General features: G+C 43.2%; 1 protein-coding gene across 1 annotated transcript in view; it reads right to left on the bottom strand.

Annotated features, from left to right (window-relative positions):
* DCBLD1 (discoidin, CUB and LCCL domain containing 1) overlaps positions 1 to 10859 on the bottom strand; it is a 63901-nt gene extending 53042 nt beyond the window's left edge. The window contains exon 1 of the mRNA XM_028117063.2: positions 10699 to 10859. Coding sequence (XP_027972864.1) covers positions 10699 to 10777 — 79 coding nt within the window. The 5' untranslated portion in view covers positions 10778 to 10859. The remainder of the gene's footprint in view (positions 1 to 10698) is intronic.
* Positions 10860 to 19015: the final 8156 nt, after the last annotated feature.

Genomic DNA, 19015 nt, shown 5'->3' on the forward strand with positions numbered 1-19015 from the left:
GCCATTCTGGAAAAACGGTGTGGAGCTTCCTCAAAAAGTTACAAATAGAGCTACTCTACAACCCAGCAATTACACTCTAGGTATTTATCCAAAGGATACAAACATAGTGATTTGAAGGGGCACATACACCCCAATGTTTATAGCAGCAATGTCCACAATAGCCAAAATATCGAAAGAGCCCAGACGTTCACTGACAGATGAATGGATAAAGAAGATGTAGTGTGTGTGTATAATATATACATACATAAAATATATATGTAATGGAAAATTACTCAGCCATCAAAAAGAATAAAATCTTGCCATTTGCAATGATGTGGATGGAATTAGAGGGTATTATGCTGAACAAAATAAGTCAGTCAGAGAAAGATAAATACCATATGATTTCACTCATATGTGGAATTTAAGAAACAAAAACAGATGAACATAGGGAAAGGGAAGGAAAAATAAAATAAGATGAAAATAGAGGCGGCAAACCATAAGAGACACTGAACTCTAGGCAACAAACCGAGGGTTGCTGGAGGGGAGGTGGCTGGGAGGATGGGGTAATTGGGTGATGGGCATTAAGGAGGGCCCTTGATGTACTGAGCACTGGGTGTTAGATACAACTGATGAATCAGTAAATTCTACCCTGGTGACTAACAATGCACCACATGTTAACTAAATTGAACTCTAATGAAGAATTTTTTCTGAAGATTTTATTTATTTATTTGAGAGAGTGCAAGAAAGTGAGCAAGCAAGAGAGTGAGCGAGGTGAGGAGCAGAGGGAGAAGCAGGCTCTCTGCTGAGCAGGGAGCCTGACGTGGGCTTGATCCCAGGACTCTAGGATCATGACCGAAGCTGAAGGCAGCCGCTTAACCGACTGAGCCACCCAGGCGCCCCTTAAATGAAGAATTTTTTAAAAATTAAAAAAAAAGAAAAGAAAAATCCTTCAGATACCGGTTTTATGTAGTTTTATTTTAATATCTATTCCTAAAACTAGAATAAAGTCTATATTCTCAATTCTTTGACACTGATTTTCACTCTAGATTTCATTTATAAGTCTAGGACAGGCAATAATAAATTTTAGGACCTACCTTTAAGATAGGGAGACATTTCTGACATTTGGAAAGAAGTGTCAATTTAGGAATTATTTGAGCATACGGTGGAAATTATACAAAGAAATAGGATGAGAAAGTTTCTGGGAACATACATGTATGCACCATATATAAGGAAAAAGCAATCGATGTTTACCGACCAGAAAACAGCACATCTCAGTTAGGAAAGAGATGGCATCTTATCATGCATCTACTGAAGGATGAAACAGAAGAGCTGATGGAGGAAAAAATAAACCTTATAAAACTCCTATCACATTACACAGTCCCAAAAATTACACTGCCTTTGCACATGGCACATCCTGCATCACTGAATGTATCACACTGCAATAAAAGCACATGGTTAGCTACTAATTGGGATTTGAAAAAGTCTTAATATTTCTGTGGCAAATGTGAGCATCTCTAAGAGAAACCAAAGACTATTAATTTAAAGATTTATTGCATAAACAACCTCCTGAAATTGTGTTTCTCCAAGGCTTCTTTTCTTTAACTTGATCTCCCCTGGACACAAGCGTCCCAAGATGAAGGGCAGGAGACCATCCTAAGGCATCTAGGATTCTAAGATGTGCATGCACCTGTATCCCACTCTGGACATGCAAAATGAGTGTGCCTGGGGTGAATGATTCAGTCTTTCTGAACCTCAGTTCTCTCTAGAGCACTCAGAACTGTTGGGATTAAATTTGATGCAAAAAAACATTGCTAAATCAAAATACATACGAAGGTAGGGTTTTCAATTTTTATTTACATAAAAAAATGAGTGGACAAGCAACGGTCAATGGATGCTTAAACCACTAAATGAAATGTTGATGGGGAAGAGTAGCTTTACTGAGTAAGAGACTACTACTCCATAGGTTATTTTCAGGTCATAAGGGGAAAAGGCACCTTTGAAATGGAGGGATAGAGCTGTCACTTCTTGAAGCCACTGAGCATTTTAAGCATGGTGAATAGTGGGCCAATAATAACAACAATAATATATGCATCTTGAGATACAATTAGCAGCACATGACGCCTTTGTGGTACTTTTACAAAAAACATTTGGCCTGACTCTAATCAAGTCTGTAGGTATAAATTCAAGTTTATAGAGAAATAAAGTGGATAGTGCACCAAGGAAAAAGATACGGAACACAGAAGCCAGTTGGTCGAATTTAAGAGTGAGCTGTGTCACACTATAACTGATTTCCTCCCCAGAAAATAAAACCCATGTCAGCAGGGCTTACATCACAGGTGACTTAAGAGACAGAATAACAAACTGTAACGTGTGGACCTCGTTTGGATCTTTTTACAAAGCGGCAGTAGAAAGGTATGTTTAGGTCAACTGGGGAAATTTGAATATGACTTGAGTATTAGATGATATTAAGACAGCACTATTAATATTTTCAGGTGTGCTCATGGCATGGTAGTAATGTAAGAGAATATTCAGAGACACAAATGAAATATTTAATAGATTTTAAGTACCTTAGGGGGGAAAACAGTGTTTCTGGGAAGATCTTAGTCATACAGCACAGCTCCGGTAGCAAAAAGGATGAAAAAGGGAAAAGAAGAAAGAAGATGGAAAACAGAAAGAAAAAAGAATTTCCTACCCACAAGGCAAGAGGGTCTCAAAGATTTTCAGACCCTTCGGAGCTAGAGCAGCCACGGCCGGTACAGGGCCATTTCTCCATCTGTAGACTCTCTTCAGTTTTAGCCTGTTGGCAAAGCAGGGACTTCTTGCGGCGGAAAAAGGCAAATCATGGTCCATGTAATTCTCAAAATAAGGAGCTTCTGTTCTAAACTCCTCGGAATGGGAGCAATTCACTAAACAGATTTCATGTTTCAGTGGTCCTATGGACTAGCAAATCTCAAAGTTCCTCCTTTAGACTTCAATCAACTACATTTCAATATGAGGTAAACTTGCTTTTGTGAAAAGTCATAAAAAGGTTGAATTAAATCCCCTGAGCCATTTTAAAAAATTAAGTGAGACCCACAGAGATGTTTACTTATGTTCCCTGTAGGAAGTTTTATGCACTGGTAATTCAAATTTACTGGACTTCTTAACTTTGAATATCCATTGGCCTTGTTCTTTGTCAGAAATAATAGTGAAATAAAGTTTTAGGTTTCTCTCCTTTTTTCAAGAACAGAGTGCTCTATAAACAATCATTTAGGGGCACCTGGGTGGCCCAGTCATTTAAGTGTGCAACTCTTGATTTCAGCTCAGGTCATGGTCTCAGGATTGTGAGATTGAGCCCTGAGTCAGACTCCATGCTGGGCAGGGAGCCTGCTAGAGATTCTCTCCCTCTGCCCCTCCCCTCCTCCCTCGCTCTCTCTAAAAAAAAAAAAAAAATTAAAAAAAAAATCATTCATATACAACTTTTAGGCATATCCACTAAAAACACTTAATCATGAAATGGAGCCAGATTAGTTCTAATTTCCAAAGATTTTAATTTTGTGATGAAAGAGAGATTACTCTTTTCCCTCCCAGTAAAATGTAAGTATCTTGGACACTGAATTAAAAGGCTACAATGGTGGTTGTGATTTGAGTTAGAAAATGATAACTATAGGGGCGCCTGGGTGGCTCAGATGGTTAAGCGACTGCCTTCGGCTTGGGTCATGATCCTGGAGTCCCGGGATCGAGTCCCACATCGGGCTCCCTGCTCAGCGAGGAACCTGCTTCTCCCTCCCGCCCTCCCTCCTCTCATGTGCTCTCTCTCTCTCTCTCTCTCTCTCTCATTCTCACTCTCTCAAAATAAATAAATCTTTAAAAAAAAAGAAAATGATAACTATAAAACCATATAAAACAAATGTGGTTATCAATAAACTATAAGGAGTCTAATCATTGACAAGCTCGACCCCTCTAAGTATGAATTAAGAATCTCATCCAAGAAGGACCAAGAAATACTTACCTTTCTGACACTTAGTATATTTAAAGTAATACTTTTTTCAAACACGGTATGGACAAGCAACTTACTTCTGACTCCAAAAGCAAGGAAGGGTTATTTGAAACACACAAAAATCTTGACAAGACCTATAGCTGCTTGGCCAAGGCAAAAATTCTATTTTCCCATTAGATATTTCTCAGTAGCAATAAATGACTTGAAAATGAGTTTACAGCTTAAAACCTGAAAGCTAACACTAAAAATAAATATAAACTTCGACTTTTTTCCCAATTAGTATGGTGAAATCTTTTAATAAAATGTTAAGTTGAGGGGCGCCTGGGTGGCTCAGTCGGTTGAGCAACTGCCTTCAGCTCAGGTCATGATCCTGGAGTCCCGGGATCGAGTCCCACATCGGGCTCCCTGCTGGGCGGGGAGTCTGCTTCTCCCTCTGACCCTCCCCTCTCTCATGTGCTCTCTCTCTCTCTCTCTCATGCTCTCTTTCTCAAATAAATAAATAAATAAAATCTTTAAAAAAATGTTAAGTTGAAAAAAAGCAGAATATAAAAGCATGTAAAGACCAGGAAGTAGAGTATCCAGGTATTAGTTTTATCCTTGTTCTTTATACCTTACACATATTTTATATATGTAATTCTGTCTACTTAATATTTAGTAAAAGTGAATTAGTATATAAGAGTGTGTGTGTATGTACATTAGTTGTGGGGATATACATTTGTATTTGTGTGTCTGTGTGTGCACACCAAAAGCTTGTCCTTAGTGGTTCTCTGTATAACATCTTCCTTGCAGGATTATGATTTGTTGGTACAACATTATTTATCAATATCCTGCTTTGTTCCACAACTGTTCTGCCTTGTATGGAACAGGAAATATGTTGGTGAAAGCAGTCAGAAAAGAAAGCCCTATCCAGAGAAATTTAGTTTAAAAAAAAAAAAAATCTCCAGTGTAGCTTTATAAAAATTAGGGGAGAAATGGGTAAAACAAAATCACTTAGCTATTACTTTGTTTCAGTGTTATTCTTTGCAGCTTTTCCTACAAAAAAAAAAATCCACCTAAGCTAAAAGTACCACATAGAAGACACAAGACATTTCTGTAAGTATTGGGTATAATTTCATACAGCATAAAAGTCCCCAAAAATATAGTTCATTAAAACTAGACTAATAGATCAAATTGAAATGGCAGTAAACAGTCAAGGCATAGATGACAATATGGCTTAATACAGTGTTAATGTCACAAATGTCTAAACACTAAACACAAATGTCCCCAGTGATTTTCGGGGTAAAACAGGCCCCTGACACCCTCAATCTATAAGCAGCTGGAGATCTTGGGGGATCACTGACTCACCTGATCCCAATCAGTATACCACTTGCTGCCGTATTCTCCAGGCTGCCAGGACCTAACCCCATGGTAGCTTTCCTCGCTGTTGCCTGCAAAGGAGTCTCAGAGATTCCCAAACTTTTCAGAGTTGAATCTAGCTATTTTCTTGATAAGTCACCATGATAGTCATGTATGCAATTCTGTTTAAAACAACTTAGTGAATATTAGCTTTCACCTCATTCTCTCAAACCTCAGCCACACCATTCATGCGCAGACACAGGAAATATTTATCTGGAGCCCTTTTTCTCCCAGGCACTGTACCAGGTGCTTGTGGAGACTATAGAAGGCTTCATTTCATCTCTACTCTCCACCATTTTCCTCCCTTTCCCGCGCAAAAAAACAAAAACAAACATCAAATCAAAACAAAAACCTCTCTTCTTCACTGCCACTGAAAGGCAAATTTGACAGTTGGTATGCTGCATTCAGCATACTAGGGCTCACAGTGAGAACTTATTTCTACATTGGGCTAGACATCGCCATGTGGATTTTTTGTCCCCATCAGTTAAGTCTCTCCCACTCCCCCACCCTCAAGGCAAACAACTATTTTTTTTTTACATACACAAGGCAGAGAACAAACATCTGGAAAATGACATCAACATGACTCTTCAGTTGCAAAAAGGCAAAATTACACCACAGTCTAATGAAAAATAAAATCTGAAAGTCTGGCAATATTTCTGTTTATCCTCAAAACCAAACTTCAGATATACCAGAATGAATCACTCTAGTTTAAATCCATATTTTCAGACTTTCTGTGTATAAATAACAGTCGGACTAGACATATTATTACTTTGTCTTGTTCTGGTTTTGATTCTCAGCTCGAGTCAGCTCTGAGTCTTTAACAACAGGGCAGTAACTGTGTCTCCACGCCTTCTCCCCCAATCCTCACTGAGCACACATCCCCTACTGAGCACCCATCATGTGCTGGCCACTATTCAAAGCACAAAGCTCCTCGTGGGCCTTACATTCTTGCAGGGGGAAGACAGACAAGTTTAATAAAAGTGTAAATGATACACTCTGGTGGAGGATGGTAGTGCTCCAGAGAAAACTGAAAGCAGGTTAGGGGCATATGGAGTCCTGGGGGAGAGCAGGAAGGTTACCGGTGGTTAGGGCCATTCTCCCTGAGAAGGTGACATCTGAACAAAGATTGAAGGGGGAGGGAGTCATGTAGATATTTGGAACAAGCCTATTCCAGGCAGAGGGAACAGCCCACACAAGGGTCTGAGGTAGAAAAGAGTGTGTGATATCTTTGAGAAAGAGTAAGAAAGCCACTATGGTTGGGAGTATGGGGGAGCATGGTAGAAAATGAGGTCCTAGAGGCAGTGTGGAAGGCAGAATAAAGGAGCCCCCACACTTGCCAAATAAGTAGTAATAAACAGTAATGAAAAGGAAGATGGCTGGCGTTTATTGAGCTTTTACTATGTGCTAAGTGCAATTCCAGATTGGTGTGTATTATCTCCTTAAAAAATACAAAACAACTGGTTACTCTAATATGTATAGGGACTTTATGCTTTAGGACACACATAGCAGTAAGTCTAAAACTCTACAGGAAATATTTCCCTGAACAAGTTTTTTTGTTTTTTGTTTTGTTTTGTTTTTCTGCCTTAACATGACTAAAACCTTTGTTAAATGCTGCAATTAATTTCACCTCCCCATGCATCTTAAAAATAAAGCCGTAATTCCTTATAAATGTCAGATGTCTAAGTTATTTCCAAGTTATGTTTTCTATGTGATTTTTCAAGTCTGTTTCAGTACCACAATGTTAAAGAGTTCAACTTATAAAGTAAAAAGTTAATAGATACAGTTTAGGACACTATTCAGAGTTCAAATCCTAATGTATCCTTTGGTTTGTTTAATGAATCCTTTAATGTAACTTCTTTCTTTCCTGGACTTAATGTTTCTGAGTGTTACATCTACCAGAGCCAAAAGATATGGTACACTTTGGTCTGCTGGCACGTTCCCTTCTTTCTGCTGTTTTATTTGAAATATATATAGACATATAGAAATAAGCATGCCAAGAGAGCCGGGCTTGCTAAACACAATTAATGGAAGCACCAAATGAACCTTCATAAAGAACTTCAGTAGACTCTTTATTTCTTAGTTTATGCGGTTTTTTTTTAAGATTTTATTTATTCATTTGAGAGAGAGACAGAGAACACACAAGTTGGGGGGGGAAGCAGAGGGAGAGGGAGAAGCAGACTCCCAAGCTTGATCCCAAGACCCCAGGATAATGACCTGAGCTGAAGGCAGATGCTTCACCGACTGAGCCAGCCAGTTGCCCCTATTACTTAGTTTCTACTAATTAGGAAATAATTTGAAGATATCTCCTAAACATGAAAAGATTGTTCAGTTTAACCCAAGAAACATTTATTGAGCACCTTTGTCGGGTGCTAGGAGGATAAAGACAATCCCAGTCACTCCCTCAGGAACTCAGAGTCCAACAGGGTAGAGAGAATCCCAGACCACAGAGATGATGGAAAGGCTGGGGCGAGTGCACACACTGATACAGAAGGTATCAGAATAAGCTTGTGCTTACTTTTTAAGAAGCCACTCACCCAGAACATCAGACATCCGCTGTCCCATACCTAACCAAAATATGCAAGAGTGATGACTTAAGAACAGACCTTCCGATAGTAACAAATGAGAGTTGGGCAGAATTTTTAAAGCAATTTTAAAGTATCCAATTCTATGCTTAAATTTCCTTAGAGACCAATTGCTTATTTTTATTCTTCACTAATACTTAAGTCACAAGGAGGAAACCTTTAATATAGATCTCTGAATTATTTTGGTGAGGAGAGAATCAGGGATTTTTAGTTAGCACAAATTCATCACACGAATTAGGATATTTTGTTCTCAAAACTTATAATCAAGGTAAGAAGACCTAAGTCCAAGCCTATGAATTTATACTAATTGAACTAATACTAAAGATCAATTTATATGCGATGTTATGTAAGATCAAAAATCATGTGAAACAATCTGTGCAAATATCTGAATTTAGTTAAGTTGGTCCAGAGGAGCAGGACATATAAGAAGGAGAAGTCAGACCAAATTCTGCTCATCAAGTCCTGGGGTCTGGGGCCTAGCAGGCTATAAATACTAGAAGAGGTGGCCACTTTTAAAAAAAATAAATTGAGCAAAAGCACCTTCAGGCAAACAGAAGACTACAAAGGAACCAGTATAGCTTCCCCAGACTCTGACATAAAAAACTGGTATAATTTCATTGACTCGCTTATAAAGATTTAAATTATCACATTTGTTTCCTGAAACATAATCCAGTGAATAAAAGTGTAATATTAAATTGTCTATGACACAGATGGTAGCATTTTATAATCCTAACATTATAAAATGTTTCCACCATCTCAAAGCTGATTAGAATCAGAATTACCTGGAGGAATTTTTTTTTTAAAGTGCCTATACCCAGGCCCCACCCATTTGCAATTCTGATTCATAAAATGAGGCTGAGGCTTTATAAAGCTTCTGGAGATAGTGGTGACTAGGCAGGTTGGGACCCAAGAAGCACCAGACTAAGCTGACTCCAAGAATGATGAAGATAAAATGTAATAAATGGTGTCAACTTCTCACCAAAAACAGACTGTTCTGCTAGGGCTGCCCTCTTCTAAGCATCAAGATTGCTCATATCACTTATGACCACCATTCGACTATGTAGCCAGTAGCCTATCTCAAGACCTAAAATGGGTGTGCCTGTTTAAATTTATGGAAATTCGCAAAATAAGTGACCAAGGGCTAATAGAGAAACTCACAGATGTGAGAAATACTCAAAAAAAATCACTGATTATGGTTTCACTCAAGACGTATCAGACCGGAGTTCCTAGATTTTTTTTTTCAGTAAAATGCGCCAAATCTAAGTTTTGCTTCTCTGTGTGATTGAATACTTATGCTTTCATTGGTTCTTTTAACATCCTAAACACACAGGATGTTTCATGGAAACTCAAATGACATCTTCTTCTGCCAGTCAGCTGCTATCAAGTCTCAAATTTGAAGCTCGATAAGAATCTAAGAAACCACACTTGTTCCAGAAGAACTGCTCGACAAATCACCCAGTCAACAGCCTAGATGATCGTCCAACATCTGAAACTTCATTTGGAAAAATGGATGACAGTTGTGGCCAGATTAGGACAGGAACACATTATCGGACCCATTCATAGACGTTCCATCTAATAGTGACAGAAACATTTTTTAAATGTTTAAAACACCGATGATCAAAATCCTACATATTTAATAAAAACATACATTATTTATTAAAACTTTACAATATGGGCAGCATTCTGTTAGTGCCAAGACATATTTTGTCTAAACTTCAGCTTTAAAAAAAAAGAAACAAACAAACTGGTATGTAAGCAAACTTAGGAACCACTACTAACATCTTGAGTATCCATGTTTCAGACTGGGAATGGATACGTGGTTCAGTGAAGAAAATGCCAGCATTTGGTTTCTCTGTGATTCCTGTTTCATTAGAAAACACGGGGCCGGGGTCGGGGAGTTGTAAAATACTCTGGATAGTTAGTGCCATTAAATATCCTCAGTTGTATAGGGGCAGAATTGAGGAAGAAAAAAAAAAAAAACGAACTGAAAAATCGCAGAAAGCTGCCCTATCAGTAAAGAACTAATTAACAAGGATTTGTTGGGCTGGTAAAACAGTTTATTACTTTAATCAGGTGGCTATGCAGAGGTAAACTCGGTTGTGGGCTAATCACGTCCAACCTGAAACCAAGGACCAGGTCCACAGAAAAGAGCAGCCTAGTCGGGAGTCGACTCCCTCAAACACCCAGGAAAGAGCCGACTCCAACTTGGGGGGCAAGCAGCCCACAGGTGAGGAGCCTCAGGGCGGCCCTCCTCCCCAACCTCGGGGGAACCTCCCCCCCCATTCCTGCAAGCGGCAAATGCACACGCTAGGGTCGCAGCCGCGCAGGGAGGACAGGGGACCGGGAGGGCCCAGCCGCCCAACTGCTGAGCAGCCCTGTCCAAGAAAGCTTGAAAGCAGCGTCCCTGCACACACGACTCTCCCCTAAGGCGGCCGGGGTCGTCAGCGCGCGACCCTTGGGCCATGTCACTTTTCACGGGGCCGGCGGAGTCAGGAAGTCTGGAAGCAGAGTGAGCCCAGCTGCGGGAAAGCAGAGGGAACGTGGGGAGGTGTAAAGTTGCTTCTCTTGTCGAGCGGAGAAGGAAGGAGTTGGGTGGGGGAGCGATCGGAATTCTCTAACATATTTTACACTCGAGCCGCCGTCAGCCAGAAAGAGCAGGAGTCCGTGGGGTGCAGGCGGCGACCCCATTTCCTCCCGCGCCGGGTCCCTCCAGGCCCAGCCCGGCCCGCCCCGCCGCCCGCCCTCCACTCGCCCTCCACTCACCCAGCTCGCCCGCCTGCAGCCGGAGCGGGGCGGAGACCACAAGCAGAAGGGCCAGGAGGCCGCGGGCGCCGGCCACCATGGCCCCGCCGGGCGCCAGCTTGGCACGCTCGGCCTCCCCAAGGCGAGCGCAGCGCCTCCGCTGCCCCTGCCGGGCCGCCTCCTCCGCGGCCGAGCACGCCGCCGGGACTGGGCGCAGCCGCCGGGACTGGGCGCAGCCACCGCCCCGCACCGAATCCCATTGGGGCGGCCGGGAGCCCAGCCCGGCGGGGGCGTCGCCCGCCCCGCCCAGCCCCGCGCGCCGGCCCCCAAAGGAGGAAGTCAAGGTCCCCGGCGGCGGCTGGCCTCGAGGCCCGAGGCGCACCAGACGCCGCCCGTGGTCCCCTCTAGGTATCCGGCGCTCCCTGTTTCAGTCTCTCCCTTTCTTCCGCCGCTCCTCCCGCAATGCACGTGAACCTGGGAGCCAGGAGGACACCTGGTCTTGAGACCTGCCGCGAGCCCCGCTGTGCCCAGGTCCTCCCCCGCGTTCCTGAGCGCGCGGTGGGTGGGTGGGAAAAGCTGCTTTCCACCAGGGCTTTGCCAACCCCACGGGGGCGGGCATGCCAGTGATAGCAGCAGTGGGGGACTCGAAATATTGTCTGATGGGCTGATGATGGTTGACAATTTCCCAGTTCAAGTCCCTCCATTCATTCATTCAAAAGTTTTTAAGGTCCAGCAGTGTGGCAGCCAGGCACAGTGCTAAGCCCTTGTGACACTTGCAGACGTTAAAAATAATCAGGCAAGTATATAACACATATTGCAATAGGTGACATGAAGACTATTAGTGGAGCACATTCCGGAAGATCTAATTAGATGGCGGGGGAGGAGACCGCGGGGGAGGAATCAGCCAGGAAAGGCCTCACTTAAAAAGTGGCTTCTAAGCCGAGACTGGGAGAGTGAGTGGGACTTGGGAAAGCAGAAGGCGGGGAACAGGAGAACAGCGCGGGTGTGCGAAGGAGCTGAGGGAGGATAAGGCCAGAGTGTCTGGAGCATGCTGCACAGGTTGTTACATGGCAAGAGGTGGAAGCCGGTGCACAGAGCAGGGGTCGGAACGTGGAGGGCCTGGAACGCCACGTAAAGGATGCTGAACTTGATCCTCCGACCAGCGAGCAGCCACGGAAGATTGGGATGTAGGATATGATTCCCTGGGGGTGTGGAGAAGGGCTGGGGGGAGGGCAAGCGGGAAGAGTAGAGAGCTACAAGGTTATTACCGAGTAGTTGAGCGGGGAAGTGGCAGTGGAAATGAACGTGGACAGATTAAATACATATTTTAAAGACTCTAACAATCTTCAGTCCGCCTGCAGTTCTCCCGCGCTTCCTCCCCTGGGCGCTCGGCAGTTTTCCTAGGTAACGCGCAGCCACAGAGCGTGCTGTTAAACCAGCAGGTGCGGAGGGGAGCTGGGAGGCGAGGACCCCAGTCCGGCAGAGGTCCAATATTCGCCGGTCACGTGCTCTTTGGACACCCGGCTGGACTGTTCATACCTGCATTCATTTTTTTCCTCTGTCTTTATTTTTTAACTATGAGTTTGTCTTTGGCGTTTTGCTTTCTCAAAGGCAGCAGAGCTTAGAGGAAAGAGCTTGGGCTTTAGAAATGAGGCTGATCCAAGGCTGAATCCCGGATCAGCCACTGACTAAGACTGATTCTCTCCGGGGCCTCAGTTTTGTTGGGGAGTATAATAACTAATCGTCCTGGTTGTCACAGAGACAAAATAAAATATGTATTTAAAGTTCTAGCCTGTCCAAGGTACTCGATAAATAGGTTTATCATATTTGTGTTAAAAGTAAATTCACACCCATGAAAATATTGAATATTCTCACATAGAGAACATGAAAGATACTTTGATACATTGAATTACTCCCTAACTCCAGCTTTCTGTGTTTCTTCTTTCTCTTCATTCCTTCGAAGAAGGTGAGTTTGGGCAGCGCTGCTGGCCAACAGGCGTGGCTCTGTGAGCAATGAACGAGGAAAGACAATGGGAGTATTGTTTACTAGCGAGGAATTCACCGGGTGAGCCAGGTGGGCTCCCAGTGGTGACCTTTTCCATCTCAGGTAATACCTTCATGGGAATGAAGTAATCCGTTCTACCCCAGAATCCTGAGCCACATTAGAGGCGAGATTCAGGATCTGGTAACAATGAGAAAACAAGACGTAAAGCTAGATCCTAGTGCTTTCATTATGCCATCCTTCCTTGAAAAAATAAAAGCAAAGCATAGTGAAAAACTATGAAAATACAACAAATTGCTAATTATAATTTTGTATACAATGAGAGCAGGAGCAGGGAGGAGAGGGAGAAGCAGACTCCCCACTGAGCAGGGAGCCAGATGCGGGACTCGATCCTAGGACCCTGGGATCATGACCAGAGCAGAAGGCAGACGCTTAACTGACTGAGCCATTGTTTTACTCTCGAGAAGATTCTACTATGATTTTTTAAATGGTACACTATGGGACCTCAGAACATAATGTAAAGTTTGGAGATTCTGTTAAAAATTATAATTGTTAAGACCCATTTACAGCATCTCACATACTAAGATTAAAGAACTGTTTATCATGTGAAACCTCTCTGGAAGGGTCTCTCACAGAGCAACTTCACATTTAACTTGTCTCCCCACTTACCATCCAGTCTTTTCTTATTTTGCATATCTTACTGCAATTTTTGTTTATATTTGCTAGCTCTTCTGTAAAAGTAGAGAACAGCTGGTCAGAGCTGCCTTGTTTTATATATATAATATGTATTCTGTACTGCTTAGGTAAGACAGAACTTAAACAGAACTTTAAGCCTAGTTTTTTATTCTAAAGTAGTTAGAAAGCTTTAGACTGTGGTTTCAGTTTGATAACCTAATCAGTTTTATCCTTAACATCTAGTAACCTTGATGTGACTATGAAGAAGACCCAATGGGATATAAATTTTAAACCTAGGTAGGCTTCTACTTTCTGAATGCTCTCCCTTTTCCAGTTCAATTCAATAAATTCAACTCAATAAATTTATTTTAAACATTTCTATATGCAAAACAATGTGATGGAGATACAGTGAAAAGAAATACAGGTACTTCTCTCTCTCCTTCATTCATAATCTAATGATAGAAACTTCAATTATATAGGTTCATAAGAACAATGATGAAAGTCCAGAGTATTGGGCGCCTGGGTGGCTCAGCTGGTTAAGCGACTGCCTTCGGCTCAGGTCATGATCCTGGAGTCCCAGGATCGAGTCCCACATCGGGCTCCCTGCTCAGCAGGGATTCTGCTTCTACCTCTGACCCTCTTCCCTCTCATGCTCTCTGTCTCTCATTCTCTCTCTCTCTCAAATAAATAAATAAAATCTTTAAAAAAAAAAAAAAGAAAGTCCAGAGTATTATAGAATCACAGCAGAAGGAAGGGTGTATAACTGGGTTTCAAAAGCCTGGAAGGGTTGGGAGGGATGAAGATGGGAATTAGAAGGTAAATAATGTTTGTAAAATAAGAAGGATTTCTGAGAAAGTTCAGAAATACAGATCACAGGGTGCTCATAGGAACTGAGCCTAATTCACCAGGGCTGGGACAGTGAGCGTGAGATAGGAGTGGGAGACTGAAGATGCAGTGGGAGGCAGGAGCAGGATCTGAGCACGCCCAGGGCAATGGGAAGCAAGGAAAAGTGGAAGAACTTGTTCAGATTTGATTTTTGGAAGACCACACTAGCTGTGGGGTGGGGAATGGATTGGAAAGAGGCAGAAAGACCAATTAGGAGTTTGTGGCAATACTCCAAGGCTAGAGATGATGGCACCTGCCTCCTATGCTCAAAGGGGTGGGGTATCACTGGACCAGCAGCATCAAAACACCTATGAACTTTCTAGAACTAGACTCCTGTCCCCACCCCTGCTTGGACCTCTGAACAGAATATGCATTTTAATAAAGTCTCCAAGTCAGGATAAAGCCATTGGTAGATCTGAGAGATAGAGGTTAGAAACACAAGATATAATGGAATCTTAGGGTGTAGGCAGTGAGAGAGAAGGAGGATTAAATTCTGAGTGCAACAGCCCAAATAGTTGGTATCACCCACATTATCTCCTCTCTCTAACTCCCTATCGAATTCTGGTTGCTGGTGTTCATTAGGTAGCTGTGTCATCTAAGCTCTAGCATGGATTCTTAAATGCCATAGCTCTCTGTGGCCAGATCTTACCTCCTGGTCTCTCTTTTGCAGTCCCAGAAACTCGATTTTTGGCAATGTACTTGAACTTGGGGGTACCACTCCATGGTTAACTTAATCACAGCAATATATAAACCAGCATCAATGCCCATTTATTAATACCAAAAACTATAAAATGGTGATGGGCATTTTCTTCAGCCTGAAAACAACTTTGGAAGGTAGAAACCACCAGAGGCAGTTGGGCGAACATGAAAGAAGAACAGGCTGATTATTTTAGTGGTTCTAATGTTTGAAGGCAACAAGTAGGAGTACTGGATCCTTCCCATCTCTCACCTCTATTAAAGTAAAAAAAGAAGAAGAAGAAGATATTTGACACTTATTCAAACAGTAAGGAAGACTTTATTTGGGAATATTGCAACAGGGGTCAAGACTATAGCAATAGGAGGGCACCTGGGTGGCTCAGTTGGTTGGGTGACTGCCTTCGGCTCAGGTCATGATCCTGGGGTCCCTGGATCGAGTCCCGCATCGGGCTCCCCGCTCAGCGGGGAGTCTGCTTTGCCCTCTGACCCTACCCCCTCTCATGTGCTCTCTCTCTCTCTCATTCTCTCTCTCTCAAATAAATAAATAAAATCTTAAAAAAAAAAAAAAAGACTATAGCAATAGGAAAGAGAGACTGGGCTCCACTCTGAATACAGCAAAGATATCCGGGGATTTCCAGCCAACAAACAGATGGAAAATTATTAAGAGGAGACATCGAGGATAGGGGGATTCTTGCTAAACCCACTTACCAGGGTTCTTGCTGAAGACAGGTCAAGACTTGTACATCAAAGGTGGAGGATGAGAAACTTGAGCAGGTATCAACAGTGACCCAATATGGTGGAGGGTTCTCTCTAAACTGACTTAGTAGGGAGACGAGGATGACCTTGGGAAAAGGACCTTGCTGGAAAAGGAGCTTAGAGGAGCCTGACTTGAGTTTGGTCAAGGAGAGAGACTTTGTCACCCCTGTGTGGTTATTTCCACTACCAGCTCCAAACAGCTGGACTAAGCAGGCGACACCCTCTTTTAATGGCAGAGATTATTAGTGGAGCACTGTCACACTGGCCTCCTAAATTAGCCTTTCTCCAATGTCCATTTCTCCTTTAGATATGTTAATGTTATAATCAGACCTTCTTCATGTTCCCTCAATCTGTTTCCAATTCATTATTTATTGATCTAGTGCAACTTTCAAGGGGCAACCCTATTTTCAAGTTCCAGTTGCCTGCAATACATGTGCGTAGTTTTAAAAAATAGTTCTTGAAGAACATTTGTATACTTGACTTGAATTGGTTCTTAAGACCACTCTAGGACAGCTGTCTCCTAGTTGTGTCCCCAGGAAACATGTTTATTCCACTGGGAGATGTACAAAGCCCACTAAGCTGTGAAGCAAAGAAATGTATTTATTGAACCTCATTTCCCAAATGTACTTGAAATTCCATTTTTGGTTTCTGTGTTGTGTGTGGCGTGGGGCACAAGGTGGGTAACTGCATACTTTTTATTTTGTTTTCACCAAACACATTCAGTGGAGAGAGAAGAGGTATGGTGGGGAAACTTCAGCTCCCAGGCTTTAAAGAGCCCGTCACTGACCAGTTGCTCATTTCCACGCTCTCTAACTTGGTGTGAGATAGAGGTGGAGGCGAAGTCAAGTGTGGGTACTGGAGGGAGAGTTCCAGGCTTTGCTGTCATCACAGTCCGCAACTGAAGCCCAGAGCCTTGGGCCATTTGCCTGGGTGAGGAGGGGAGGGAGGGGAACTTGGAGGCTCTCTTCCATCCAGTGTCCTTGTACTCTGGGAATATCCTCCTGGAGTTATGTATGTCTATAATAGCTGTCATTCAGAACCCCCAAGGTAAATGCGGAGGGCCCTCTGCTCACTCATAACAGCCACAAACTATTGAGTTGAGTGTTGAAATCAGACCTGGCAGCTGAGTTTCAGGCTCAGCTAACAGGCTCCAGTGCCTTCCCCTTTCCCCTCTGGACCCTCCATCTGAGCCTAGAACCCAGGGGAAAGAGCTGGAGAGATTGCTTTGAGAGCAAAGAATTAACAGGGAGAGGACAGCAGGAATCAGAGAGCGCCATTGTGGGTGGAGTGAGCCCTGGGGTACGGGGCTGCAGGGTCTCCTAACACTGAGGCTGAAACTGACCTTTAGACCTTTAGGCTATGACCACTGAGAGCTTAACACCAATTGGTCAGAGCTGGGGAAGCTGAGAGGAAGGGAAGGGAGAACTGAGCCGCCCCCAGTGCAGCCCACCCCTGCCCTCAAGGTTTATGCTTTTGTGATATTGGGACAGGGGGGAGACCCTGGCCAAGGGTCAAGCAGAACTGGGTCTAGTCCTCACTCCACAAATTTTGTAACCTGGTACAAGTTGCTCCCCGCCTGCCCACCTTGGCTTTACTTTACTCATCTCTACAAGGAGTGGGCTAGACTAGACAGTCTGTGATACTTCCTGCTTGGACATCCAGGATGCTGTCTTGATGTTAATGTAAGCTGATGGGAAGTGGCAGTGATCCCTTGGGATCCCTGGAAAGTATTCTTGGAAGCTGAAAGTGTAGAACACAAACTTTCAAGGAGACTTGGCCCCATCCTTTGGCCTGCCCACGTGACTCTCACGTACTCAGACCCGAGGGCTGAGGGTTTCAAAGAACAGGCATCTGCTGTGGATGGGGTGAGAGTAGAGCATCCACGAACACCTCACAGTGAAGACCGGGAGGGAAATCAGGAAGCTTGGGACAAATGAGGGCTCTCCATTCAAAAGCCTGGGCCATTTATCTCAACTTCTGCTAAGAGATTAGGTCCTGATTTTTATCTTCTTTCCTTCCCCTACATCCCTCCATGATCTGACTTTATAGTTGGAAGAAAACAAAGACCATTGCAGTCACCAGTCCATTTCAGCAGGAGATGCATTTCTCTTAGGTGATAGGATAAGCCTTACAGCAGAAAAACCTTGGCCCAGGTGGCTAGCCTTCCCTAAGAACCCTCCAGCCTTGTCTCCACCCAGTGGTTTCTAAAATCCGACAAATTTACCAATTCGTATCCTGGTAGACATCTTTTTTTTTTTTTTAAAGATTTTATTTATTTATTTGACAGAGAGAGAGAGACAGTGAGAGAGGGAACACAAGCAGGCGGAATGGGAAAGGGAGAAGCAGGCTTCCTGCCGAGCAGGGAGCCCGGTGCGGGGCTCAATCCCAGGACCCGGAGATCATGACCTGAGCCGAAGGCAGTTGCTTAACCAACTGAGCCACCCCGGCGCCCCCCCCCCCCCGCCCCGATAAACATCTTGAATGCAGAAACTCGGCAAAGTCTAAAATAAAAAGCCCTGATGAGTAGGATGATGAGTAGACTACTCCTATTAAAAACTAGTACCCACTTTTCTTTTCTAAAGCCTTTTATCTCCTACCTTCACAAGCCTCGTCTCAAGAAAAGGTCTTCGTTCAGTTAAATAGGTGAAGGATTGAAATTTCCGCTTAAGAGACAGGCTTTGCCTTTTCAAAGAGGATGTTTTCCCTTTTCCCTAAAAATCTGAATGTTTATGTCACATGACTTAAAAAAAAAAAATCACGATTCCAGACCACAAGGAGACAATCATAGGTTGGAAAAAAAGAGAGATAAAAATCCTGAAAATAAGAAGTTGAGTAATCTTTTCTGAGCACAGAAATTTCTTAGTAAACAGAGAGCCTTTTATGGGTTTGATTCTGAAGTCTTTATTTAGACAATTCTCTTAGTGGAATTTTTATTTGAACAGAGAGCAAAGAATGAGATTGAGAGGCAGGTTAAAAGGAATCTAAAAGAGTTGCCACTTTGTTAGCAGAAGTGCCATGGAGAACCAGGCAGTTGGACACCAGGCTGCCTTGTCTGACCCTCCTCGCCCCTTCCCTGCCCTTAGCCACTCTGCTGACTTCTCAAACTTGCCAAAGGAAATCTTGAAGGATACAGGTTTGGCAGACTTTGGTTAAAATACTAGCTAAACTCTTTCTACCCTTTCTACCCTGTCTGTATTTGTTGGTCCATAGCAGAGGGGCTCTTGGAAAACAACAACATCAACTTTCTCCGGCCAGTATTTTCTGTCCCTACTTGAAGGTAAACCCAGTTGGCTTTATTTCTGAGGTATAGCCAGAAGACTGGAA

Source organism: Eumetopias jubatus, unplaced genomic scaffold (assembly GCF_037043125.1).
Source record: "Eumetopias jubatus isolate StellerSeaLion01/CBP00866 unplaced genomic scaffold, mEumJub1_p1.0 scaffold_6, whole genome shotgun sequence".
In the NCBI taxonomy this organism is placed as follows: Eukaryota; Metazoa; Chordata; class Mammalia; order Carnivora; family Otariidae; genus Eumetopias; species Eumetopias jubatus.